Raw genomic sequence first — 26856 nt, forward strand, 5'->3', positions numbered from 1 at the left:
CCCGCTCTATGTAATGCTGATCTCCTAAATTCTTTTTTATATGCACTCACTCCAGATGGCTGCATATCATAGCCCATGTCTAGTTTCCTGATGGTGATAATGGTAGACAGTCATGTACATTGAAACAGGGCACAACAAGTGTAAAATTAATGCCCATAATTAAGCATTAATATTAAAAAAAAGTTCAAATGAATGAAGATATGGGATTCGCAGTATAAGGTGCTGTAATCCAAATCTATGTTCTCCATCCACCGTGCTTTCAAAAGTGCAACGTGCATAGGTGCTTCACCCGATGTGACAATCAAATGCGCTCACCGAATGTATACGGCCATAAATGACCATCAGGCATATACAGGGTTCTTTAACAAAATCCTCTCTTGCGGCCTCTCTCAGTCTCAACAGGATCAATCCCCCAGTATAATTCAACAGAAACTGCTCTCCATTAATGTCTATATATTCCAAATAATCTGGAAAGTTCAAAAGGCTCCACCACAATGAGCCACAAAAACGGAAATAGTGCGATACCGTCTTTTTATTAAGATTACTTAGAGGGTAAAAACGTGGTGTAAACGGAGAGCGATACAATCCACGGCATGCGTCTCAGCCATTTCAATTGAAAAACATACAGCTCCAGTGTCAGACGTGCTATGTCAATTTTCTATGCATTTCGCGATCCTCACGTTTTCCTGATGGCGCGAGGATCGCGAAATGCATAGAAAATTGTCCTACACCCCACTTCTACCAATCTGCTCAGGAAGGAGAGGGACTCTTGTGTACATCGCTAGATTGGAGTGGGCTCAGGTAGGTACAGGGGGGGGGGGGGGCCTGGGTTGGATTTTGTAGCACAGGTTTTTTACCTTAATTTATAGAACGTAATAAGGTGAAAAACCCTAAAGTGATTGTAAAGCTTTCTTTTAAAAAACAAAAAAACAAACATGTCATACTTACCTCCAATGTGCAGCTCGTTTTGCAGAGTGGCCCCGATCCTCGGCTCCTGGGGTCTCTCTACAGCTCTTATGGCTCCTCCCTGCATCCGATAACCCCCCTAAAGAAGTGCTCCCCACATGGGGGGGGGGTGTAACCTTGCGGGCACGCTCGAGTCCAGCATTTGCGCCAATAGACACGAAAGCCTGACTCCGCCCGCCCTATTGGATTTGATTGACAGCAACGGGAGCCAATGGTTGCACTGCTATCAATCTATTCAATCAAGAGTCGGTACCCCGTGGAGAGAGGGACATCGCGTCCCCGCCGAGTGAATTCCAGGGCTCAGGAAAGTAAAACTAGGGGGCTGGGGGGGGGGCGGTGACTGCCAGAAGTTATTTTACTTGAATGCATAGGAAGCATTAAGGTGAAAAAACACGAGGGTTTACAACCCCTTTAACATGAAGTGCCTAAACAAAGACTCATTGCATAAACTAAGCATTACTTTAAGATGCACCACTGTACTTATGTGCACTCCACTCTTGCAGTGATGCACCTTTAACATTTCAGCCCGTTCAAAGAATGGGCACACTTTTGCTACTCTATTTAAAGTTGCCCTCTACATCCAGACCAGCAACATACCCGTACAGACAGACACTGTTGGCATCCAAAAGGACACAGCAATCACAAAGCGGGTGCACGGGAGGCACATTCTGGAAGGACGTCCATGGACGCCTGCCCACAATGAGAGAGACAGGCTGTAGTGCGGTATTAAAGTGGTTATTATTTAAAGCAAACTCACCCATGTTCCAATGCTTTATTTTGCTGAGAAACTACTTTGAAAAACAGCCCCCAGCATTTCTGGCTGTGGCCATCTTGGGTAAGGCAGATTATTCATGAAGCATCTGTTTGCTGGAATTCATTTTCCCTTAGATCAGGCAGGAGGGTATGCTTAAATGAGGAAAACCCCTCCTGAAGACTCCTGGCATGTATGACATAATTTACAGGTTATGAGATGAAATCCCTTGCATGGGTAAATAAAAATATTGTTCCCCAAGACTTAGGATTACAGTAAGAAAACCAAGTCTGTGGGTCCTGAACAATATAGCAACCATAAAGATGATTATAGAATTTAGAAAATAAACTCAAACTGGTATTTTATGACCAAATGTGGCCCTCTCACTCCTCTATGTCACACTAGCAGTCCAGTCTTTGCTATAAAAAATAAAAAAAAGCCAGTGACAAAATAACTAAGAGACCACTTTATTTTGCTTACTGTAGCGCCCCCTTAATGTTTGAATCAGTAAGACAGTCTGTTGCTGCCCCCTTACTTGCTAGCACAGATCTGCAGCATTTTGACTGCCAAAGGTAGTGACACGAATTAACAAAGTTATCAATTGCAATTAAGTAATACTATCCCAGACAAGTGTTTTCCAAGGAGGAGTTCTCTATAAAAACATAAGATGGCTCATGAGCTTTCAGCTGGATCGTGGATCTTTGGGGATTGCTGGAGATCGATCTCTTTGCTTCAGCACTCTATGTCAAGTTACCCAGATTCATCTCATGCCTCCCTAATCCCCAGAAGGAGGATGCTCTATCAAGCCCATGGTTGTGCACTCTTGCTTATGCCTTAAAGATGAAACAAAAAAATAAAAGTAATCTAATGAATATAGTCGACCGATATTTAACGCCATGCTCACAAGAGTCTCTCTCTCTTTGATTGCTGCTGGTTACCGCCCACCCTCAACATCACAGCTGAATTTTGACAGCTCTTATCTCTACATTCAGTTATTTGTCAGTTTCACTCAGTGCGAAACCTGCCAGTGCCAACCACTGCCACGTGCCAGTTCCACCTGTCAGTGCCTTTAGGACATCAAGTGTGTGGTAGACAGGAGTAATCAGGGGGGAGGGGAGTGGGAAGGGGTAGGTTAAAAAAATATATATATATTTTTATTATTATTAAAAAAAATATATATATATATTATATATATGCCTAAAACATCGACAATGTTAAATAAAAATAAATAAATCGGCCATCATATATCAGCCATTGGCTGCCCTGATTAAGAAATATTGGCATCGGCTAGAAAAAACCCACATCGGTCGACCTCTAAGAAAGACATACACAATAGCCAGTGCTTATTATACAGAGTGCATATGCAAACAATAAATACAATTTAAATTGAAAAAACAAAAGTGTTGTTTGTATAGGGGACCTCTTGAGACACACACCTGCACACTCACTTCAGATTTAGACTCAGAGAATCAGGTCAAATGCACATTTCACACTCGGGAATTCTGACGCTATTGCACATCAGAATATTAGTAGGGGCAGCATACACACTGCTCAAAATAAGCGTAGGGTCCGACAATGGATCCAAAGTTTTATCCCAATGGCAGTCAGAGTGTCATTGTCTAACCTGTAGAGGTCTGCACATCCCTCCATGATATGCCTCCATGCAAGGCAATGGCATACCAACACATTATGAAATGCTCACCTTGGAACGATGCCCTCCAGCGCTGTAAAGTCACCACTGAAAGGGCCGACTTGTTTCCCCATGTCTGTCTTCCGGGTTCGCAAGCTCCGGGTATGAGATTGGCTGGAGCAACGATAGCGTCAATCCCGTGGAAACGGCAGTTTCCAGCACAGGCTCTGATGGTCCGGCACTATAAGCCGGACCTTCACAGTGCATATGTTGATGATGTCACAGGCTTAATGCACTCTGAATATCTCCTAAACTGTGCAAGTTGGAGATATTTAAAGTACCTACCTAGTAAGCCTTATTATAGGCTTACCTGTAGGTACAAAGGGTAGTACAGAGTTTACTACCACTTTAACTGACCAGATCAATATCTCAGGAGTTGTATTGGACTTGATGCTATACACCGAATAAAAATAAAAAAGTGTAATACCATTGCACGGAGCAGGCAAGTAGAACATGTTTTTTTTTTAGTGGAAAAAAAAATTATCTATTTGAAATTGTAATCATAACACCTAGAACCCAAAAACGGAAAAAAAAAAAAATAGGATTTTTGTACTCAGCGTAAAATCCATTTCTCCGAGTTCATGGACGGACACAGCAGCATTGACCTTAGGGTTATATATCCTTCCTTTCAGGAGAGACTAGGCAGAAAAAACAGCACTTCAAGTGTTAAAACACTTCTCAGTACAGCACGTCCCAGGGGGCGGGTCCCCCGGGTACATCCCACTCTCTTGCATCATGCAGCCTCAGTTCATAAACAAGCAGTACAAACAAAGGAGGGGTGGGTGATGTGTCCGTCCATGAACTCAGAGAAATGGATTTTACTGCGAGTACAAAAAAACTATTTTCTCTTCCGTTCATGGACGGACACAGCAGCATTGACCTTAGGGACATCCCCAAGCAGTGTCAATTTTTTTTGAGGGGTGGGGGAAAAAAAACAAAAAAAAAAAAAAAAAAAAAAAAAAACAACAACACAGCAAACCAATCTTCACCCCAAACAAACCAGAGTTCCTCAACGGAAGAACTTCAACCTTAAACTGCCGCCTATAAAACCTGGCGGACAAAGGAGGCATCCGAAGATGCACTCACATCCACCTTGTAAAACTTTGAGAAGGTGTGGATTGATGACCAGGTCGCTGCCTTACACACCTGTAAAACAGATGCTTGATGGCGGAAAGCCCAAGAGGCACCAATCGCCCTGGTCAAATGCGCTGTAACCTGAAAGGGAGGCGCCCGCCCCTTTAGGCCTGGAGCACGACCTGTCTGATCCACCTAGAAATGGTGGCCGACAAGACAGCCAGACCCTTCTTAGGACCAGTCACCGACACGAACAGTGAGTCCAACCTCCGAAACGGAGCAGTAACAGACAAGTACACCCGTAGGGCCCGAACCACGTCCAAGGAATGTAAAGTGGCCTCCTTGGGGTTTTTCAGCCGAGGACATAAGGATGAACAATGTCCTCATTAATGTGAAAAGCCGAAACAACCTTTAGGAGGAATGACGGCTGTGGCCGCAGCACCACCTTATCCTTATGGATGACCAAGTAAGGAGCCTTGCAGGACAAGGCCGCCAGTTCCGATACTCGTCTGACCAAGGTAATCGCCACCAGAAAAACCACCTTCTGGGACAGTCAACAGAAGAATCTTCCGTATGTCCTCAAACAGAGCTTCTTGAAGCACCGAAAGGACTAAATTCAAGTCCCATGGAGACAGTGGAGGGCACACAGGAGGGGCTACATGCCAAACCCCCTGCACAAACGTACGCACCAGGGAATGTGCCGCCAAGGGTCGCTGAAAGTAGACAGCTAAAGACGAAATCTGACTCTTAACCGTACTTAAGGCGAGAGCCTGATCCACTCCACGCTGTAAGAACAGCAGAATCCGGGACATCACGTATGTACGGGGGTGCCATCTCATCTCTTCACACATGGCGATGTAGGCCTTGCACGTACGATGGTAAATCTTTCTTGAAGTAGACTTCCGTGCTCGTAACATGGTAGAGACCACCGAGCCCGACAGGCCTCGATCCTTCAGCACCTGGCTCTCAACAGCCACGCCGTTAAAGCCAGCGACTGTAAAGCAGGGTGAAAGACCGGACCCTGCGACAGAAAATCTTCTCTCAGAGGTAGACGCCAGGGGACGTCTACCACCAGACGCACAAAGTCCACGTACCAGGGACGGCGCGGCCAATCCGGAGTGATTAGGATTGTTGGTATCCCCTCGACTGCCACTCTGCGCAGCAGGCAAGGAAGAAGCTTCAGAGGAGGGAAGGCGTAGATTAGGCGATAGTGACCCCATGGTGCCAACAAAGCGTCCGACGCGTCCGCCCACGGATCCCTTGACCTGGCCACGAACCGTGACACCTTCCGATTGAGACGGGACGCCAGAAGGTCTACGTCTGGAATGCCCCATCTTTGGCACAGACTCTAAAACACCTCCGGGTGTAGCGACCATTCTCCTTGGTCTAGCCCAGGGATCCTCAAACTGCGGCCCTACAGCTGTTGTGGAACTACAAATCCCATGAGGCATTGCAAAACTCTGACATTCACAGACATGACTAGGCATGATGGGAATTGTAGTTCCTGAACACCTGGAGGGCCGTAGTTTGAAGACCCATGGTCTAGCGTTCGGCGACTTAGGTAGTCGGCGTGCAAATTCAGCAACCGTGGAATGTACACAGCCGACAGAGCCGGAACGTACCTTCCGGCCCACCGGAGGATGTCACTGCAGCCAAGCTCCGCGTGCCCCCCTGATGATTGACATACGCCACTGCCTTGGCGTTGTCGGACTGGATCCTGACCGGTCGGTCCTGTAGACCCAGAGACCACTTGGAGAGACAACTTGATCGCTCGGAGCTCCAGTACATTGATTGGTAGGCAGGACTCCTCCTGAGTCCAGCGCCCCTGGGCTGACTGGACACCCCCCAGCCGGAGAGGCTGGCATTCGTCATGATCACGGTCCAATTGCACGGCAGAAATGATTTTCCGGCCCAAAGTGCCGGAGATGTCAGCCACCACACTAGGGAGGACATGACCAGGCGACTCACCCGAATCTGGTAATCCAGAGACAAAGGGAGCTTGTCCCAACGTGACAGAATCTCTTTTTGCAATGCTCGAGTGTGAAATTGGGCATACGGCACTGCCTCAAAAGAGGCCACCATCAGACCCAGCACCCTCAGACAAAAGCGAAGCGACACCCATTTCTGGGTCATCAGCCGCTGCACCGCAGACTGCAGTTTTTCCATTGGGAGGAAAACTCTCGCCTCTGGAGTCCAGGACTAACCCCAGGTATTCCAGCCGCTGAGACTGTACCAGTACTGACTTCTGGGTATTCAATAGCCAACCGAATTCTCGGAGGGTTTGACAGGTGATAGACACGTCCTCTTCTAACTCTGAGCTTGAAGAAGGTCGTCCAGGTATCCTACGATAGCGATCCTGCGCTGCCTCAGCAGGGCCAGAATCGGAGCCAGCACCTTGGTGAAAACCCGTGGTGCAGAGGCCAGGCCGAACAGGAGGGCCACAAATTGAAAGTGGTCCTCTCCGATCGCAAAACGCAGAAATCTCTGGTGTTTTGCGCATATGGGGGATATGCAGGTACGCATCCTTGATATCCAAGGATGCTAGGAAACCCCCCTGATGGAGCGCTGCTACAACTGAGCAAATCAACTCCATCCTGAATTTTTGCACTTTGACAAAACAATTGAGGGCCTTGAGGTCCAGGATTGGACAGACCCCTTCCTTCTTCCGATTGGAGTAATACCCCTGAAACCGTTCTGTTGAAGGAAACGGTACAACCACCCCCCTGACCAGCAGATCCTGGACAGCTCCTTCCGGCGACCCGGAGGGAAAAGATCTGTTTGGTGGGCAAGAGAGAAACTATCTTGTACTCCGAGAAAACTACTTTGTAAACCCAACGGTCGGAAAGGAGAGACCTCCACCAAGCCGCGAAGCCGGTCCCCCACCCGAGATGCGGGGGCAGACCTTGATGCATGAGCAGGCTTGTTAGATTGCGGTACTAGGGGCGCTTTAGCTCCCTGGAAACGTTTTCCTGCCGCACTTGGCGGGCAAAATAACGCTTGGGGGCAGTAAAGGAGGGTCCCTGCTTACGGCAAGGCTCCTTTCCGTTCCCAGATTGTGGGAGCAGAGTGCCCTTACCGCCTGTAGCATCCTTTATGATGTCATCCAGGGACACCCCAAAAAGCCGTTCACCCTTAAAGGGTAAGTCCACTAAAGCCTTTTTAGAAGACCCGAAGTCCGAAAACCAACACTTCAGCCACACCAGGCGTCTTAGTACCACCTCGTAGGCGGAGGCCCTGGAGAGCAAGGGGAGCGTATCCAGGGCCGACTCACAGACAGACTTCAGGCCCTGTACCAACTGTTCGGCCAGGTCCACACAGAGCTCAGAAGCATTCTGTGCCTCCAGTTCCTGCAGCAAGGACTTTGCCTGTTCGGTAAGTGTCTGCGACACCAGAGCCCTGGCCAGAACCGGTCACACCGCCAACCCCACTACTGTGAACATGGAGCGGGCCACAGCCTCCACTCTCCTATCTGCGGGATCCTTAAAAGCGGGAGCCCTTTCCTCAGGTAACATGGTAGCCTTGTTCAGCCTGGACACAGGGGGGTCCACTGACGGAGGAGAGATCCACTTTTTTTAAAAAGTCCTCTTCAAAACGGTTTGGAACGGACCGCAAAGTATTTTGGAACAGCAAAAACTTTATGCGGCCGATCCCATTCCTTGTACAACAATTTGTCCAGATATGGAACACAAGGAAACACTTCCTCAAGTTTGAGTATCCTGCACCGCAGTGATAAGAGCTCCAACAAATTCCTTATGCGCTGACCCTGAAGCAGAGTCCTCACTGTCCGTGTGGGCTAAGCCTGCAACATCTGACAACGGAACCAGGGCCAGATGCAATAGCAGGGCCTGATTCCATGTCAGAGACATTCCCAGAAGCAGACGCAGGGAGGGGGTGCTTTTTACCCCCCTTCTGGCCACTTGCAGCTTCAATCCTGGCAACAAACGCCTCAAGGACTGCCACCATAGCATCCACCAAGGTCGCAGGGGCACTAAGGGTTAACTCTGGCATGGTTGGGGTAGAAGCCTCCGGTTCAGACTCCATGCTGACCCACCTATATATGCCGCCTTAGTACTGCAAGACAGGACCCACAGGTCACCCTCCCGGCCGTAACAGAGCAGGGGACCCCCCAGGAGACTCACCACCCTGACCAGAGTGCAGCGCTGCTGAAGAGCTGAGAGCGCTGTCCGTGCTGTGCCGTCCCTCAGGAAGTATTCTGCGGGCTTTGGCGCCGTTATTTTGGGCACTAGAGGCCAAAAGCGTTTCCAAGATGGCCGCCGACATGCAGAAAAACAGCATGTGGGCTACAAGAAAATGGCCGCCGATACATAGAACCGAAACCCCGGTAAAATGGCAGCCATACACGCGTTTTAAAACCCCAGTAACACAGCAGAACACAGTACAGCACACACAGCACCATAATGCAATAAAAAAATAGCACCTCACAGCAGCACAGCCCCCGGCAGTAACAGAGCCCCCCCCACCTCACAGCCGCCACCCAGAACGGGAAAAGAGGGAGAGGAAGGGAGAGAGGAAAGCAGGGCGAACCCTCAATCGACCTCCCCAGGAATGCACCAGCCGAACCACCCTGCTAAGGCAAGGGGATGCTACTTACCCATCCTGCGACCACCGGCTGGAGGCATTCCAGACAGAACCAACATCCGCAAAAGATACGGCATGGCTGTCGGCCCGGCACACTGTGACGAAGCCATAGAGACCGGTCATATGTGTGCCCTGAAGCATATAGCTCACCGGCCACCCAGGGCTCGAGTCCTGCGGGAACGCGTGGGAACGGCGTCCCTGCACTTTTTTTACAGCAGGAACGCGCGTTCCCTTTGCAGGACTCGAGCAGAGATTAGGATTGGGCGCCGGGCGGGTTTAGGCAGCGGAGCAGCAGGCGTCCCCCCACTGAAGAGACAGCGAGGCAGAGCGGGCGGGTTCAGAGACTGCGGGCGGGATTAGGCAGCGGAGCAGCAGGCACCCCCCCCCCGTAGCGTAAGCGAGGCTGAGCGGGCGGGTTCAGAGACAGCGGGCGGGATTAGGCAGCGGCGCGCAATTTCAGAAGACTCACAGAGAGAGGAACCAGAGGTAGTGGCTTTGCGGGGGCGGGGGGGGGTGTGCGAGCCACACTGGAGTGACACCCGTCAGGTCCTGCCCTGCTCTCCGTGGTCGCGGCTCTGATCAGTTTTGGCACGAGCAGAGTGATGCCTCCCCCTCCTCCTGCATGTCTACACAGGGGACCCGACCAGTCCACTAGTGCTGTCCGTGCATGTCAGGATCATCTGAGGTACATTATGGTACTGAAGGGGGAAAATCTGTACTGTGGGGGTCTGTACTGAATGGGGAAAATCTGTACTGTGGGGGTCTGTACTGAAGGGGGAAACTCTGTACTGTGGGGGTCTGTACTGAAGGGGGGAAATCTGTACTGTGGGGGTCTGTACTGAAGGGGGGAAATCTGTACTGTGGGGGTCTGTACTGAAGGGGGAAAATCTGTACTGTGGGGGTCTGTACTGAAGGGGGAAAATCTTTACTGTGGGGGTCTGTACTGAATGGGGAAAATCTGTACTGTGGGGGTCTGTACTGAAGGGGGAAAATCTGTACTGTGGGGGTCTGTACTGAAGGGGGAAAATCTGTACAGTGGGGGTCTGTACTGAAGGGGGAAAATCTGTACTGTGGGGGTCTGTACTGAAGGGGGAAACTCTGTACTGTGGGGGTCTGTACTGAAGGGGGGAAATCTGTACTGTGGGGGTCTGTACTGAAGGGGGAAAATCTGTACTGTGGGGGTCTGTACTGAAGGGGGGAAATCTGTACTGTGGGGGTCTGTACTGAAGGGGGAAAATCCGTACTGTGGGGGTCTGTACTGAAGGGGGAAACTCTGTACTGTGGGGGTCTGTACTGAAGGGGGAAACTCTGTACTGTGGGGGTCTGTACTGAAGGGGGGAAATCTGTACTGTGGGGGTCTGTACTGAAGGGGGGAAATCTGTACTGTGGGGGTCTGTACTGAAGGGGGAAACTCTGTACTGTGGGGGTCTGTACTGAAGGGGGAAACTCTGTACTGTGGGGGTCTGTACTGAAGGGGGGAAATCTGTACTGTGGGGGTCTGTACTGAAGGGGGGAATCTGTACTGAAGGGTGATATGTACTGAATGGGGGGTGATATGTACTGAATGGGGGGATCTGTACTGAATGGGGGGGTCTGTACTGAATGGGGGGGTCTGTACTGAAGGGGGAGGGCTTTGTACTGAAGGGGGAGGTATTTGTACTGAAGGGGGGGGGGGATTTGTACTGAATGGGGGTGATCTGTACTGAATGGGGGGGGATCTGTACTGGGGGGGATCTGTACTGTGAGGGGAGGGGATCTGTACTGTGGGCGGGGGAGTACGTAAGTAAGTTTGCAGAGGCTAAAAACCTAACCTACCTAAGGCAGTGTTGTATCACAGTGGCTTAGCTGTGTTAACTGTCTGATGTTTTTAATGGTATTCAGCAATGAGGGGGATAATGTACTTCCACTGATGCATTGGTGACCAGTGGCAGTTTATTAACCCCTTTGTGCTGCATTAGTGACACCAGTGTCAGTGTTTATTACCCCTATTTGGTGCAGCATGAAAAGGTTCATAAACACTGACACTGGTGTCACTAATGCAGCACAAAGGGGTTAATAAACTGCCACTGGCCAGTGGTGTATTTTATACTACCCAACCCATAAAATCCGCACCCCTCTTATCTACATACCACCCACCCCCCATAATTTTTTTTTTGTTTTGTTTTTGGTGGGGGAGTGGATCTTGGGTGGGAGTTCCCACACTTTTTTCCCCAGGACTTGACCCCTGCGGCCACCCCTGGAGCAATGGGGCATGTCGTGGACGGCCTAGCTAAAGGCAAACACACGCTCGATGGCCGAACATGGGGGGGGCTACAAGGATCAAGATCCAGCCTGTCACCCAGTCGGCAGTTGATTGTAGATCCCAGGATGCAAAAATGCAGGAAAGAATAAAAAAAAAAAAAAAAAAAAAAAAAAAAAAAGAAATCGCAAAAAAACTCCAGAGCACATGGGCTCCACATACATATATTTGAGCTGCATGATTAATCCTTAAGAATCAAAAGCACAATCTTTTTCCCTTCGCGATCTTCAAAACAGCATGTCACAATTCTTTCTAACAAGTGCAGAGAGTTCTCACAGTTGGGGGGGGGGGGAAGCAGATGCCCTAGAGAATAAAATGGTGGTTGTTGCAATTTTTTTAAAATTATATATATATATATATATATATATATATATATATATATATATATATATATATATATATATATATATATATATATATATATATATATATATATATATATATATATATATATATATATATATATCACACATATACATACACACACACAAACACACAGGCAAAACAAAGTTCTACATCAATGACAAAACAAGGTCTTCCAGGTTAAAAGAACATCTTTATAATAAAAGCTCACAACTCATTTGTTTCAAGATAAGGCACATAGGGCCCATAACATTCTGGAATTTTCCATTCTGCAGTTCAGACACATCCCAGTTAATAAAGTTCTATTCAAGGTAAAAGTTGAAGATCTAGATCTCGTGTTTGATACTTGGATACTTTCTTAGCAATCTGTTTACTTTGTCTGGTGGCAACAATGCTGTTGGAAGTTCTTGATGCAAACCTGCCTTTCGATCAGCCTGCAAAAAAATTGTAGCAAAGATATTAGAATTTTCATTTTTCGAAAGCACTAAAGAGATTTTCTCTAACAAACCAGTAAACAAAAAGGACATGCTTTGAACAGAAAAGTGGAATAAAAAGGTTCCCCTACTTTCTTGCATGAACAAGATTTGCCATTTTTCTCAGTCTTGGAGTGGCTACTTTCCCACAAAAAACAAGTCCAGCCCTTGCACGCATGACAAAATATGGTTGCACACGTTTTTAGGTTACATTTATAATAGATGGTTAGGTAACTATATACACATATTAAAGGGTTAAAGGGTTGTAAAGACAAAAATATTTTCCTCTTAAAATTAAAGTCTGACAGTAGCTGATAAAGTAAAAAGTAATGTTTTGCATTATAACTAGTTTGATACCTATTGAAATCGAGCTGTTTTATTCACCTCCGTCACTCCTGAATCGTTATTCTCTCTGACTTCCTGGTTTGCGGTGCGCATTCATTCTTGCTACATCACGGCCTAATGGGAACTACAGTTCCCATTAGGCTTAGCCTCCATGCCTGTGAGGGATAAGAGAGCATCTTCACGCAGGGCTGTAGTCATAGGGAGGGGGTGAGCACATTCTGCTTTCCACCATGCAAAACGGCTCAGATGCTGGTGGAAAGCAAGAAGAGGAGTGACAGGAAATGGCATTTTGAAACCTGGATTACTGTATTTTGGAGGTCAAAAGGAAAAACAAGGTAAGTGATATTTAAATGCTCTAGCTTACAGCAATCAATTGATCTAATAAAAAAACGAACCTTTAGTGTTCCTTTAAGTCTTTAGACAGCAACTGTTCAAACACATGTGAGCAATGGCATCTACCATATTTCGGTATTAATGGAATTTGGTCATCTTATTTTAATGTTACAGTGGAACCCTTGAATTCCGAGCATACTCCGTTCCAGGAGAATGCTTAAAAACCAAACCAGTACTCGCATATCAAAGCAAGTTTCCCCATCGAAGTCAATGGAAATGAAAATAATTTTTTTCCGCATTGACTTCAAATGGCATGCAATACCGCATGCGGGCAGAGGTGGGGGGTGCCAGAGAGCCTCGTATATACACTAGGAAAGGGCCGAGGACATCTCGGCTGAACTTGGAAAACCTCAGGAACAGAGAATGTATGAGATTTTTTCAAGCATTTTCGAACGGCTCTGATCAGCACCATTCAGCTCTGCTTGGCTCCGGCGCCCCCCGCCACCTCAGGCCAAATACGGTATTGCACACCACTTTGGCTTGAATCCTGCTCGTTTTGCGAGACACTCGCAAACCGAGTCAGGATTTATTTTTTAAATACAGTGCTCGTATTGCAAACGCTCATTAACCGCGCAACTCGCAATCCGAGGTTCCACTGTATTTAATAATAGCCTAGAAGTCCACTCTAACACTAAAATCCCTGTCTCTACAGACATCCATGATCTAACAATAACCTATCCAGTCCTGTAAAGAAGAAAATAGTATAAATACCTTTTTTGAAGCCGGTCTGACCCAATTCCACACTGAGCCGTCAGCTGTGGTGGTAGGTGCAGAGGAGGCAGCCGACAACAGAAGCCCCATGAAAAAGTCTATGGGTGACGTCACTCCCCATTCATTTCACAGCTGTTGTCGGTTGTGTCCTCTGCAGAGCTTCTGCCGCTTGGGATAAAAAAAAAGAAAAGTATGTATAGTAATTTCTTCTTCAAAGAGCTAGATAGGTTAGTGTTATTTTGTGGATGCACCAATTGACACTTTGTGGGAGCCAGTGACACCAATACAGCAATCAGTGCTAAAAATATGCAGTCACTACACCAAGGACACTGGCTAGAAAGTGGTTAATGGTGTGCCCAACTAGGGGGAGCACCATCAGGTGTTCTAGGAGCATAAATTACACATCTATATTCATTCCAACCCATCACACTTTTGAAGGTCCTGGAGTACCAGGACAGTGGAATTAACCACAAAATGACCCAATTTTGGAAAGAAAACAGCCATTGCATATTCTATAAGGCATGGGCTGCAGATAAGTACATTGGTAGTCTAATGGTCTGTAAATATGTACTCGGTTACTGTGATGGGCTGCAGGGTGGGAGGGGGATGAGTGGTCCTGCTGGCATCATTTTACAAAATGTAGCCCCTCACAGTTACTCTTGTTGGGAGCAGGAACGGGCTCTGCTGTTAAAAAAAATGTACATGCACCTGTCAAACAGGTAGAGGGGAAAAAAAAAAAAAAAAATGGACCTCAAGTGTTGTTGCCGGGAACGAGCAGGGGTTCTTACCATCTCTCAACTCTATGAGAGGTGGGTACAAAAGTTTAACAGTTGGTAAGGGAATTTTCTTTGAACCCAAGATGGTTTTTAAAATGTTTGCAGCTGCGTCATGGCTTGTATGCCAAATTTTCTTCTGCTCCCGTTTTGTTTCCCCCGGTCCCAGTCTTGGAAAGAGTGGTTCAGGCAATTGTAACCAAAGTAGGGCTGCAACTAACGATTATTTTCATAATTAGTTGGCCGATTTTTGCGATTAATCGGTTAATGAAAAAAATAAAATAAAAAAAAGGCTGGCCCTACAAAGTTTTTTCTTAAGAAATGTTTTTATTCTTTTAAGAATGTTAATTCGATTTTCTAATGGTCAGTGGGGTCAAATCAACGTTAGATTTCAACCACAGTGACAGAGAAGTTTAGAAATAGAAAACTTTTTGGTGAAAGGAATTTTTGGACAATGTATGTGGTTTTCGTTCAGAAATTACATTCGTTTTATAAACGGATTGTTAAAATCAAGTGAAAATTTCAAACATTCTTTCATTCATCGAATGTACAAATATTTTTCGTATTATATATTATTAACAATAGTGATCGTTTGCTCTTTTTGTACTATAAAGGGCCAATTGTTTTTTTAACCCATTATGTTACTGCCCGATTAATCGATTATGAAAATAGTAAAATGGATTAATTTCATAATCCATTTGTTGTTTCAGCCCTAAACCAAAGGCTTAATATCCGTTACATACAAATCTCTTTTACAAGGTATTTCTAATAAGTTTTACTGTCCAAGAGAAAAATGAGAGTGCGATATTGGTCCTCTCTCTGATTATGTCTGGGAAAGGATTCTTCGTCTTGTCTCTTTCACCCTCATTTAGACGAACACAATTTTAAATATTGCATAGATCGTATAGGACCCCCAAATGTGTGTTCAAAATTGACTTAAAGCGGGAGGTCCTGCGAAAAAAAAATTAAAAGCCAGCAGCTACAAATACTGCAGCTGCTGACTTTTAATAAATGGACACTTACCTGTCCAGGGTGCCCGCGATGTCGGCAGCAAAAGATGAGCAATCGCTCATCTCTCGGCTGCCCCCGCCGCCATCCTTGGTGAGGGAATCAAGAAGTGAAGCCTTGCGGCTTCATTGCCCGGTTCCTTACTGCTCATGAGCAAGTAGCGCAGTGCGTTCCCAATGGTCCCCGCTGTCTCCTGGGACCAGTGTGTTCCCCAGAAGACAGCGGGGGCGGGGGTTAGTCTCTCCCCGGAAGTGGGTGCAAATACCTGTATTATACAGGTATCTGCACCCCCCTCCCCCTGAAAGGTGCCAAATGCGACACCGGAGGAAGGGGGGGGATGGTTCTGAAAAGCGGAAGTTTCATTATTGGGTGGAACTCCGCTTCAAACAATTGACTCGGCCTGCTCTAGATGTGGCAATCTGGGGTCATTGATACAACTATTATGGCGATGCCCGAAACTCCAGGAGGTACTGAGCAGAGGTAGTGGGTAGACCTAAAGGAACACTAAAGGCAGATTTTTTTTTTTTTTAAACAAACATGTTATACTTACCTCCACTGGGCAGCTCGTTTTGCAGAGTATCCCCGAAACCGGTCTTCTGGGGTCCCTCGGCGGCTGTCTCTGCTCCTCCTCGCAAAAGCTTTCCACCTTCATGCGAGCAAGCTCGCATGGTGGAAAGCTTTTGCGAGCGCGCTACCGTGATACAGCGGCGGCCATAGCCACCGACTATCACTCGGGCCCGCCCCCCAACGTGCCGCGTCATCCGCTGTAATTGACAGCAGCACCAGCCAATGCCTGCGCTGTTATCAATCCGTCCAGCCTAGCCAATCAAACGGCCAGGCTGGGAACCGAAGATATAGCGCTGCTGAAGTTTGAAGGAGCATTCAAATTGCTGCGCATCCTCCAGCGGCATGTAACCATCAACAGTGATAGAATAATTCAGGAGACTTCTTCGTACAGGATGATGGGGCTACGGAAGGAGTAGCTGTGGACAAGGAGCCGGTGGAACAGGCTGCTTTGGCAGCCAAGGTGGAAGGCAAACTAGTATGAGTCTGAGGAGGATGAGGATGGCTTAGTTATCCACTCTTCTGCAGGTTGTGGCTTAACATAACCAGAAGCGGAGGGGAAACCCAACAAGCATGCCCTGCCTGCAACCACCACTTTTCACTGTAGACAGAGGCCGCTTGCCTTCTTTTAGTGGTCTGTCAGAATCTGCCTCTCCTTGTTGGTCTGTTGGACATGATTTTTTTTTTTTAACTTTTGATTATAGGAGTGTGGGGTGGAAATATGCTGCTTGGGTGCAACGCTTTTGTGCTTAATGCACCAAAAATCATTTTATTAAAAAAAATAAAAATATAAGTGTGCAGCAATAGTGGAGAATTATTTTTTATACACACTTGAGTAGCACAACACTATTATATACTCTGCACTGACTGCATGCACAATCCACTAACTACCCTGCCTAATCTCTCTCCACTACATGTGGGTGCCGTTGGAAGCATCCTTATATAGTGTGGGTCGTGGACTTTGGCCAATCATGGCTCTGACAGTACATCGCGCTGTGATTGGCCAAAGCATACAGGTCAGGAGCATGCTTTGTCCAATCAGCAGCCATCAACGCACTGCGATTTCGCAGTGCATTATGGGGTGCCTGGCGAACGTCCCACGAACACCCCATTAGTTTGTAGGCCATTCATCCTTGTTATGCTGTAGGATTATTTTATATATAGTACATATGAATTATTAATGTGTCCCCACACTTTCTATTTACCTATGGCTTTGCACACACCTCATTTAAAGCCCCAACTTCCTCTCATTCCCATCACTGCATGGGGATCACAGGGAGGAATCTGAAGGAGAGCCAGCCGGATCTCCCGCTGCGACACAGCTTGGATCGAAAAGCCGGCTGCTGTTAAACAAAGCGCCGCCTCCAGGAGCAGCTCCTATGATAGACAGCACACTGTTTCAATTTCCCAGCAGTGGACCAGTGTGCTTGTCCATCATAGGAGCCATTCCAGGAGGCGAGACTTTGACAGCGGCCTGCATTTCAGATCCAAGCTGTGTCATCTGGCTGGCTCTCCTCCAGTTTCCTTGAAGAGGTAGTGCATTCTTTTTTTCCATCTGCGGCGCTGCACCGATTTAAAAAAGTAGTTCCTGTACTACTTTTTGCGATTTCGGGCCACGATTTACATTGACATCTGTGCAGAAACCTGCACAGATGTCTCTTAAATCGCGGCCGAAATCGGGACTGCCAGCGGGAGTGAAGCCGTGCGAGTTCAGCTGAAATCGCACGGCTTCACTCCCGCAGCCCAGTGTGAACCAGGGCTTAAAGATTTGATCCCTTTCATGACCAAGCCATAGTGTGCTATTCGGCACTGTGATACTTTAACTGGCAATTCCCTGCTTTGCAGGGAAAAGAAACAAAAGCAATTGTTTTCTCTGTATAGTGCCGTGTGTTTATCAACACAGGGCTCTAGGCTGTTATTTCAGACATGAATCGTTCGCCAGGAACTGTTGATAAATTCCCTCTGTGCCAAATCACAGGAGAGTAGGCAGACAGGGGCTAAAACGTGTGCCCAAAACTGGGAAATAGACAGCAATATACTAGTAAGTCACTGTGCCTGTAGATGCTGCCCTGCCACAGTATATGTACTGTAGTGGGCCGGCAAGCAAAGTCCAAATCCAGCCACAATAAACTTACCTGGGTTAAGGCAGTTAAAGATTACATTCCCACAAAAGCAACCCCCCCCCCCCCCCCCATCATATACAAATAATTGATACAAGGTATCATAGGATGGCGCTAAGGCTCCCATAATTTAAATTATGTTACACGTCCCTTAAATTGGAGATAGAGAATTTGAAAACATTTTAAATCACTGTTTGATTGTTTTTCCATTTTTTAATCAATTTATAATAAAAACATTTTTAATGTTAACATTTTGCATCTCAGTGCCTATGAATTCCAAGTACCAATTCTCTATTAAAGCCGGAAAAAAAAAAAAAAATATTAAAAGCCAGCAGCTACAAATACTGCAGCTGCTGACTTTTAATATTAGGACACTTACCTGTCCTGGAGTCCAGTGCCATCGGTAGCAGAGGACGAGCGGTCGCTCGTCACTCTGCTGCCCCCACCGCCATCCTCCGTGAGGGAACCAGGATGTGAAGCATTGCGGCTTCACTGCCCGGTTCCCCATGCGTGAGTCGTGTGCGCCGCGCTCACTGGTCCCTGCTGTGTTCTGGGAGCCATGTGTTTCCCAGAACACAACGGGGGGGACAGGATCTGCACCCCTCCCCCTGAAAGGTGTCAAATGTGAAACCGGAGGGGGGGGGGTTCTGATGAGCAGAAGTTCAACTTTAGGGTGGAGCTCCACTATGTATGACTGTGTGTCCCTAGCGTGTCGAGATCCTACGGGGTGGAATGACCGCACCAGCCAAGCAGACACTGGCTGGAAAAAGCGCCTAGAGGCGATTAAGTTCGCATGTGTAGCGATATACAAGTCATTCATTCATTCATTTCCCCCAAGGTGAAGAGGAAAGACAAAAATAAATACATTTTACTTCAGTAAGGAATGGTGAGAACCTCTATGTTTTTGCTGTTTTCTGTGGTTTCCTGTATCAATGACAATCAAATCCTGTTTCCTGTACTGGTGTCGTAGAGGCAAAGTAGGAATAGTTCTCCAAGGGACAATAGACAATTAAAAAACAAAATTTTACTACAATATTGAAAGCAAGATTTTATTTTTTAAGTTTTTGGATCGACTTACTAGTGCATACTTCTGTCAAACTGTTACTGCACTCTATGACCCTGTTGGGGAGATTCCACCTCGCTTTCTGTCCCTCTGATAGAGGTTTTAATTCGAGGTGCACCAAATAGAAATTTTGATGCCAAAACCAAACATGCAGGATGCACTTGGCTGAAAACGACATACATACAGCTGCACGATTCTGGCCATAAAGAGAATCAGATTTTTTTGCTTAGAATAAAGATCACGATTCTCTCGGCATAAAATCTTTCACATTATACAAAAAAACATTGGGCTAACTTTAATGGTTGCTTTTAACTCATTAAAGTAATTTTTTGGGAAAAAATATTGCAACAACCACCATTTTATTCTCGAAGGTCTCCACTAAAAATAATAAAATTATAATATATATATATATATATATATATATATATATATATATATATATATATATATATATATATATATATATATATATATATATATATATATATATATATATATATATATATATATATATATATATCTTGGGGTTTTAAGTAATTATCTAGCAAAAAAAGTAATTTTAACTTGATTGCAACAAATGTCAGAAAAAGGTTTAGTGTTTAAGGGGCTTGTAAAGGAATTTGTTTTCCCCCCTAAATAGCTTCCTTTACTTTAGTGCAGTCCTCCTTCACTTACCTCATCCTTCCATTTTGCTTTTAAATGTCCTTATTTCTTCAGAGAAATCCTCACTTCCTGTTCTTCTGTCTGTAACTCACCACCGTAATGCAAGGCTTTCTTCCTGGTGTTGAGAAAGTCTCTTGAGGGGGCGAGCAGGAGTGTCAGGACGCCCACCAACACACAGCTCCTTTATCTGCAAAGTAGAGTGTCCTGACTTGCCTGCTCGCCCCCTCAAGAGGCTTTCTCCACACCAGGAAGAAAGCCTTCTATTACGGTGTGTAGTTACAGACAGAAGAACAGGAAGTGAGGATTTCTCAGAAGAAATAAGGACATTTAAAAGCAAAATGGAAGGATGATGTAAGTGAAGGAGGACTGCACTAAGGTAAAGGAAGCTATTTAGGGAAAAAAAAAAAATTAAAATAAAATCCTTTACAACCCCTATAACTGCTTGCCGACCGCCGCACGCAGATATACGTCTGCAGCATGGCACGGACTGGCAAAAGGACGTATATATGTCCCCTCTAAGAAGCGGCATTGTGGACGCGCCACTGCGACTCCAACCACGGGTCCCGCGGACTCAATGTCCGCCGTCATACCCGCGATCGTGTCACGGTGAGGAAGAATGGGGAAATGCTGATGTAAACAAGCATTTCCCCAGTCTTCCTAGTGACAGGACAGCGATTACAGCTTCCTGTAATCCGAAGCTGTGATCACTGTCGTGTCACACATGGCCCATCCCCCCTACAGTTAGAAGCACTCACTAGGGCACACTTAACCCCGTCAGCACCACCTAGTGGCTAACATTCACTGAGAGTAATTTTCACAGTAATCAGTGCATTTTTATAGCACCGATCGCTGTAAAAATGACAATGGTCCCAAAAATGTGTAAAAAGTGTCCGCCGTAATGTCGCAGTCACGATTAAAAAAAAAAAAAAAAAACGCAGATCGCCGCCATTACTAGTAAAAAAAAAGCCATAATTCTATATTTTGGAGACGCTATAACTTTTGCGCAAAATCAATATACGCTTTTTTTTTTTTACCAAAAACATGAAGAATTGGCCTAAACTGAAAAAAAAAAAAAAAAGTATATATTTTTGGGATATTATAGCAAAAAATACTGCATTTTTTTCAAAATTGTCACTATTTTTGTTTATAGCGCAAAAAATTAAAACCGCAGAGGTGATCAAATACCACAAAAAAAAGCTCCATTTCTGGAAAAAAAAAACAAAAAAAAACGTCAGTTTTGTTTGGGAGCGAAGTCACACGACTACGCAATTGTCAGTTAAAGCGACGCAGTGCCGAATTGCAAAACGTGGCCTTGTCTTAGGCCAGCAAAAAGGTCCAGGGCTGAAGTGGTTGTAAACTCAGTACCTACAGGTAAGCCTATATTAGTTTTGGATAGAGTAAGGAACAGCAGGACACCCATCAGGTTGGCATTGCTTCTGGGTAGATTCACCCTCATTCTCGCTGGAACAGAAAGTGATATGAAACCTCATTTTTACTGCTAACAGAATAGGATAGGGGTAAATATTCCAATAGGGACAGTGAAAACTCTCCAATAGGGGAATTTCTCTCACTCACTGCATCACAAGGACAGAAAACAACGTCAAATCTTCCCAATGGGACAGACAACCTTTTTTTATTCAAAGAAAAAAAAAAAATTGGCTATATAAAAATGGATTTTGCAAGGCATGTTGTGACATTAGTGCACAGGCAATTTCAGCTTACTAAAATAAAATAGGAACCATTGGAAAAGACTGACTTTAGGAACAAAAAATAAAAACACAAACATTCTCTTGTCAATAAAAAGTTCTCACACTTATGGCAGAAAAACAAAAAAACTAAATGTGTACCTGTGCTTTTGTGACGCATTTATAAAAAACCTTGATTTCATTAGAACAGACTTTGTCATTGAAAGAACTTTCTTTCCAGCATGCCATCAACACCGACATCTCTCTTAGACAGGAAGCCTCTGTGTGAGAGAAAAAATTAAATCAGATAGACGCATCACACACTCCTCTGCCTACATTCTCAGAGCTGTATATCTGCAGTTTGACACACAGCCAGGGGGGGGTGTGTGTATGTGTGTGTATGTGTGTATATATATATATATATATATATATATATATATATACACATATACACACATATATATATATATATATATATATATATATATATATATATATATATATATATATACACATACATATATACACACACACACACACACAGAGGAGGGGCGGTGTACACACACACACACGAGGATGGGGGGGGGGGGAGGTGTGTATACACACAGACAGAGGACGGAAGAGGGGGGGGGGGGGAAGTGTATACAGACAGAGGACGGAAGAGGGGGGGGGGGGGGGGGGGAGGAGTGTATACACACAGACAGAGGACGGAAGAGGGGGGGGGGGGGGGGAAGTGTATACACACAGACAGAGGAGGGCGAGGGGGGGGGAAGTGTATACACACAGACAGAGGAGGGAGAGAGGGGGGGGGGAAGTGTATACACACAGACAGAGGAGGGAGAGAGGGGGGGGGGAGTGTATACACACAGACAGAGGAGGAAGAGGGGGGGGGGGGGGAGTTTATACACACAGACAGAGGAGGGAGAGGGGGGGGGAAGTGTATACACACAGACAGAGGAGGGAGAGGGGGGGGGGAGTGTATACACACAGACAGAGGAGGGAGAGGGGGGGGGGAAGTGTATACACACAGACAGAGGAGGGAGAGGGGGGGGGAAGTGTATACACACAGACAGAGGAGGGAGAGAGGGGGGGGGGAAGTGTATACACACAGACAGAGGAGGGAGAGAGGGGGGGGGGAAGTGTATACACACAGACAGAGGAGGGAGAGAGGGGGGGGGGGGAAGTGTATACACACAGACAGAGGAGGGAGAGAGGGGGGGGGGGGGAAGTGTATACACACAGACAGAGGAGGGAGAGAGGGGGGGGGGGGGGGAAGTGTATACACACAGACAGAGGAGGGAGAGAGGGGGGGGGGGGAGTGTATACACACACAGACAGAGGAGGGAGAGAGGGGGGGGGGGAGTGTATACACACAGACAGAGGAGGGAGAGGGGGGGGGGAAGTGTATACACACAGACAGAGGAGGGAGAGGGGGGGGGAAGTGTATACACACAGACAGAGGAGGGAGAGGGGGGGGGGAAGTGTATACACACAGACAGAGGAGGGAGAGGGGGGGGGAAGTGTATACACACAGACAGAGGAGGGAGAGAGGGGGGGGGGAAGTGTATACACACAGACAGAGGAGGGAGAGAGGGGGGGGGGGAAGTGTATACACACAGACAGAGGAGGGAGAGAGGGGGGGGGGGAAGTGTATACACACAGACAGAGGAGGGAGAGAGGGGGGGGGGGGAAGTGTATACACACAGACAGAGGAGGGAGAGAGGGGGGGGGGGGGAAGTGTATACACACAGACAGAGGAGGGAGAGAGGGGGGGGGGGGAGTGTATACACACACAGACAGAGGAGGGAGAGAGGGGGGGGGGAGTGTATACACACACACAGACAGAGGAGGAAGAGGGGGGGGGAGTTTATACACACAGACAGAGGAGGGAGAGGGGGGGGGGGAAGTGTATACACACAGACAGAGGAGGAAGAGGGGGGGGGAGTTTATACACACAGACAGAGGAGGAAGAGGGGGGGGGAAGTGTATACACACAGAGGAGGAAGAGGGGGGGGGGGAGTGTATACACACAGAGGAGGAAGAGGGGGGGGGGAAGTGTATACACACAGAGGAGGAAGAGGGGGGGGGAAGTGTATACACACAGAGGAGGAAGAGGGGGGGGGGAGTGTATACACACAGAGGAGGGGGGGAGTGTATACACACAGACAGACTGCAGGCCTCGGTTATATACTCAGACAGTGTGGTCTCTGGCACTTGCACCATGTCACACAGCGGCCAGCCTCTCCCCTCTCACCTGCGAGCTTCGTCTTCCGGTTGGACACCTGATCATTGAGCACAAGCGGTAGTTTGGGTTTCAGAACCGGCTTCCCGAACCGCCGGCTCAGTAGTTTGGCCACCTTGGCCTGCAGTAAACCTGCCTCAGCTGCCATGACAGTCAAGGACACCGCTGAGGATCATGGGAGGGAAAGCTGCATAGCGCCGAATCCCGCCCACAAACTACTTGTCGTCTTGTAGGAGAGGCGTATCTGGCTGCGGAGTGGAGCTCCAGTTTGACAGGAAGCATGTGGCCTCCACTCCACTTTTTTTTATTTATTTTTTATTGAACTTTATTGTAACAAACCATGATGGCTGCAGTTGGAACTCCACTTTCCACATGAAACATTTGACCTCCACTTTTTTTTTTTTATTAACGTAAAAAGCGTTCAATAGACATTAGGAACAACACGTGGAGGTGACATGTCTTCTGTCACATCACATCTGCAATGCATTTCTTGATGGTATCTGGCTGCAGACTGGAGCTCCACTCTCCACAGGAATCACGTGGCCTCCACAGATTTTTCTTTTAATCAACTTTAACCCTTTTGCTGTCAGAGTCATTTTTGCATTTTCTGTACACATTTAAAAAAAAAATTCTGGCCCTGAAGAATACATAAAACCCCCAAAACAATAAATATTTTCTGAAAGCAGACACCTTAGAGAATAAAATAGTGGTAGTTCCAATTTTATATGTTGCATGATATTACTTCAAAAGTTCAGTGAGAAATACACTAAAGTGAATTCTAGGGCAAAGAAACACAAGGAATTACCCACATTTTTGTAACAAATAAGAAGTTGTGCCGAGTAAGTAGGTACCCACCATGTCAAAGCGTATATTTATGTTTGCCTGTGAAATGGCGACAAAATTCAGTACCCTATATTTTCTATAGAGGACGCTTCAAAGGCCTCCTATAGGTCACCAACAGTGGTGTTTACGTTCATACGTGCGTATATGTGGGGGTGGGGGCCCTCAAATTAAATGTAGGTCCCTTTTCCCTACCATTAGAGCTTTCTTTTGGTGGTATTTGATCACCATTGCGTTTTTATTTTTTGCGTTATAAACAAAAAAAGAACATTTTGAAAAAAACAGCAACTTTTTTACTTTATGCTATAAAACATCCAATAAAATATTCTTTAAAATATCATTTCTTCATCAGTTAAGGCCAATATGTATTCTGCTATATATTTTTGGTAGAAAAAAATCTCAATAAACATATATTGATTGGTGTGTGCAAACGTTATAGCATCTACAAACGATGGAATTATTTATGGATTTTTTTTTACTTGTAATGGCAGTGATCAGCGACTTATAGCGGGACTGCGATAGTGCAGAGGACAATCAAACACTAACTGACACTTTTTTGGGAACCAGTGACACTAATACAGTGATCAGTGCTAGAAATATGCACTGTCACTGTACTAATGGCACAAGGTTCTGGTACTGTGAAGCTGTTCTACAAATCTACTCAAGGTAACTAGCTACTGGCTGCTAAGTCTGTGAGAAAGGCTTATCCAGAAACCATACCAGTTGCTAGGTCTGTGTGAGAGACCTGTCCAGGTATTCAAGATCTTCTAAGAGGAAGCTGTTCTTGCCCTTTGGATTCAAGGGGCCAGATTCATAGAGAACTGCGGCGGCGTAACGTATCGTCTTTAAGTTACACCGCCGCAAGTTTTCCTCGTAAGTGCTTGATTCACAAAGCACTTGAGTATAAACTTGTGGCGGAGTAACGTAAAGACGTCCGGCGCAAGCCCGCCTAATTCAAATGGGGCATGTACCATTAAAATTAGGCGCGTTCCCGCCCCGAATGTTATGCGCATGCTCAGTTAGGAAATTTCCCGACGTGCATTGCGTGAAATTATGGCGCCCCAACGTGTTTTTTGAATGGCGACATGCGTAACGTACTTTCGTATTCCCGGACGTCTTACGCAAAAAAAAATAAAAAATTTGAAATTCGACCCGAGAACGACGGCCATACTTTAACATGGCTCGTCTAAAGTTAAGCCATGAAAAAACAGGCTTAACTTTGCGACGGGAAAAACCGACTAGCGACGACGTAACGAACGCGCGTACCTTCGTGGATCGCTGTAAAAGCTAATTTACATACCTGACGCTGGAAAACGACGCGAACTCCACCCAGCGGCGGCCGAAGTATTGCATCCTAAGATCCGACGGTGTAAGTCAATTACACCTGTCGGATCTTAGGGCTATCTATGCGTAACTGATTCTATGAATCAGTCGCATAGATACTCTCAGAGATACGCCGTCATATCTCTTTTGTGAATCTGGCCCAAGGAGTCTGCAAGTGATCTGCCAAAGGTATCTGAAACCTCCCCTAACCCTCTATCCTATTACTGCTTCCAAGTTCTCCATTAAAGCATTGAAAAATACAAAAGTGACTGGCGCCCACATTTGTTCTAACTTCCCATTATAGCCATGGACTCAGCCATGGGGTGAATGTAAGCTCGCTCCCTGTCCCTGGAGGTACCTCTGTGCTCCCAGTACACCTAGGGGGGCGCTACATTCACATGCATGCGCATAAACCCGTTTAAATGCATGTAAGTGTGCAGAAACGTACGCACACATGCATAAGCCATTAAAAGAAATGTTTGCGTCTAAATGTGGTATGTATCTAAACGTGAGTGCTTTAAGCACGTATTTTACAAAGGATCTTCTGCTAGCTCTGCCAGGAAGAACTTGCATTCCGTGCGGAAAATATACATATGCCTGTGTGAATGAAGCTTAAATTCAAATGTAACATCATATTCTTGCTGTTTTCTTTCTACTCCTGCTCTCCCAGGATTGGCTGCTCCACACCTCAGCAAGATTGCATGCTCAAGTCATGTGGTGACTTTTCTGTGTTTTGACTGGATGTTAGTGATCATAGCAAAAGTTCAGTGTAAGAAATACACAGGAGAAAATGCATGTTGACAAGGGGAGTATAGAGGTGGGCGGGGAGTCTACTGACATCACAACTCCACCCACAGAATCTGCAGTTTTTTAGGTCTCATAACAGACAGAGGGGAGATATTTGACAAGTA

The 26856-nt window shown here is 46.3% G+C and overlaps 1 protein-coding gene across 1 annotated transcript; it reads right to left on the minus strand.

Annotated features, from left to right (window-relative positions):
- Nucleotides 1–11915: 11915 nt before the first annotated feature.
- On the minus strand, nucleotides 11916–24006 carry CHCHD1 (coiled-coil-helix-coiled-coil-helix domain containing 1). Its single transcript, XM_040320446.1, has 3 exons — nucleotides 23795–24006; nucleotides 21703–21821; nucleotides 11916–12176 (listed from the first exon to the last, which is right to left on the minus strand). The coding sequence occupies exons 1-3, from the start codon at nucleotides 23928–23930 to the stop codon at nucleotides 12069–12071; spliced, it is 363 nt and encodes a 120-aa protein (XP_040176380.1). The 5' UTR covers nucleotides 23931–24006; the 3' UTR covers nucleotides 11916–12068.
- Between the last annotated feature and the right edge of the window lie 2850 nt (nucleotides 24007–26856).

Source organism: Rana temporaria, chromosome 8 (assembly GCF_905171775.1).
Source record: "Rana temporaria chromosome 8, aRanTem1.1, whole genome shotgun sequence".
NCBI classification, from domain to species: Eukaryota; Metazoa; Chordata; class Amphibia; order Anura; family Ranidae; genus Rana; species Rana temporaria.